General features: G+C 51.6%; 1 protein-coding gene across 1 annotated transcript; it reads right to left on the reverse strand.

Annotated features, from left to right (window-relative positions):
• Positions 1-411: 411 nt before the first annotated feature.
• LOC106820090 (poly [ADP-ribose] polymerase 4-like) lies at positions 412-1,260 on the reverse strand (the record flags this gene model as incomplete). The annotated part of the gene is made up of 2 exons (XM_014824649.1): positions 412-573; positions 1,090-1,260. Coding segments are annotated over 2 exons (333 nt in total), but the record flags the coding sequence as incomplete, so codon positions are not given.
• Positions 1,261-1,408: the final 148 nt, after the last annotated feature.

Genomic DNA, 1,408 nt, shown 5'->3' on the forward strand with positions numbered 1-1,408 from the left:
CTAGAGACAGAGAGAGAAAGCGAGAGAGGCAGAGAGAGGGTGAGAGCGTAGAGACACAGAGAGAAGGTGAGAGAGACAGAGAGAGGGTGAGAGCCTAGAGACAGAGAGAGAAAGTGAGAGAGACAGAGAGAGGGTGAGAGCCTAGAACACAGAGAGAGAAAGCGAGAGAGACAGAGAGAGGGTGAGAGCATAGAGACAGAGAGAGAAAGCGAGAGAGACAGAGAGAGGGTTAGAGCCTAGAGACAGAGAGAGACAGAGAGAGGGTGAGAGCCTAGACACAGAGAGAGAAAGCGAGAGAGACAGAGAGAGGGTGAGAGCCTAGAGACAGAGAGAGAAAGCGAGAGAGGCAGAGAGAGCGTAGAGACACACAGAGAGAGAGTCTCCCTCCTGCGATGTCTCCCTCCATCTTACCTCATGCTCCACTCCGTCGACATGGAGACTGCCGCACTCCCAGTCGTCGATGACGGCGCGGGCCGTCAGCTGATGCAGCACGAGTCCTCTTGTCGTCGCCAACGCTGACGTAGACACCACCGTCGACACCTCCCTGCCTCCGACGCGCGCGCGAAGCATCGCCTAGCAACGCAGAAGGGATGCGACGGTTACCTAGCAACCATGTGTCGGCGCAGCGTCGCCTAGCAACGCAGAAGGGATGCGACGGTTACCTGGCGACTGTGTCGGCGCAGCATCGCCTAGCAACACAGAAGGAACGCGTTGGTTACTTAGTGACCCTGTATCCAATGCGAGCGTGCAGTATGTCGTATTGCACATGACACATGGCGGGTGGCGACAGATGAAAGAACAGCCATCACAGCTGATACATGGGGGTAAAGACAGATGAAAGAACAGCCATCATAGCTGATACACGAGTGTGAAGACAGATGAAAGAACAGCCATCACAGCTGACACGTGGGGTGATGACAGATGAAAGAACAGCCATCATAGCTGACACGTGGGGGTGAAGACAGATGAAAGAACAGCCATCACAGCTGACACGTGGGGTGAAGACAGATGAAAGAACAGCCATCACAGCTGACACGTGGGAGTGAGACAGCAATTGAACAGCCATCAACGATACCAAGGACATCTCACCATCGTGCAGTTTGGCACAAAGCCGTAGACAACCAGTCTGCTGCCATTGAACAGACAGCGAATCTGATTGGGTGCCTGTACGACGGGGGGCGTGTCTTCGTCAAACTGCAACCAATCAATGGAGATGGACGACAGGCAGGGTTGACACGCCTTGCTGATCAGAGATGTAACCTGGAAGTCACAGAAAGCAATAGATGAGAGAGGTCCCGCTTGCTGCAGTTACATACATAATACCTACATCTGTTTGTATCATAAATAAAGAAATAAAGAAAGAAATAAATATAGATATGTATATATATATATATATATTTATAGGCAG

This window comes from Priapulus caudatus, unplaced genomic scaffold (genome assembly GCF_000485595.1).
Source record: "Priapulus caudatus unplaced genomic scaffold, Priapulus_caudatus-5.0.1 Scaffold6595, whole genome shotgun sequence".
Lineage (NCBI taxonomy): Eukaryota > Metazoa > Priapulida > Priapulimorpha > Priapulimorphida > Priapulidae > Priapulus > Priapulus caudatus.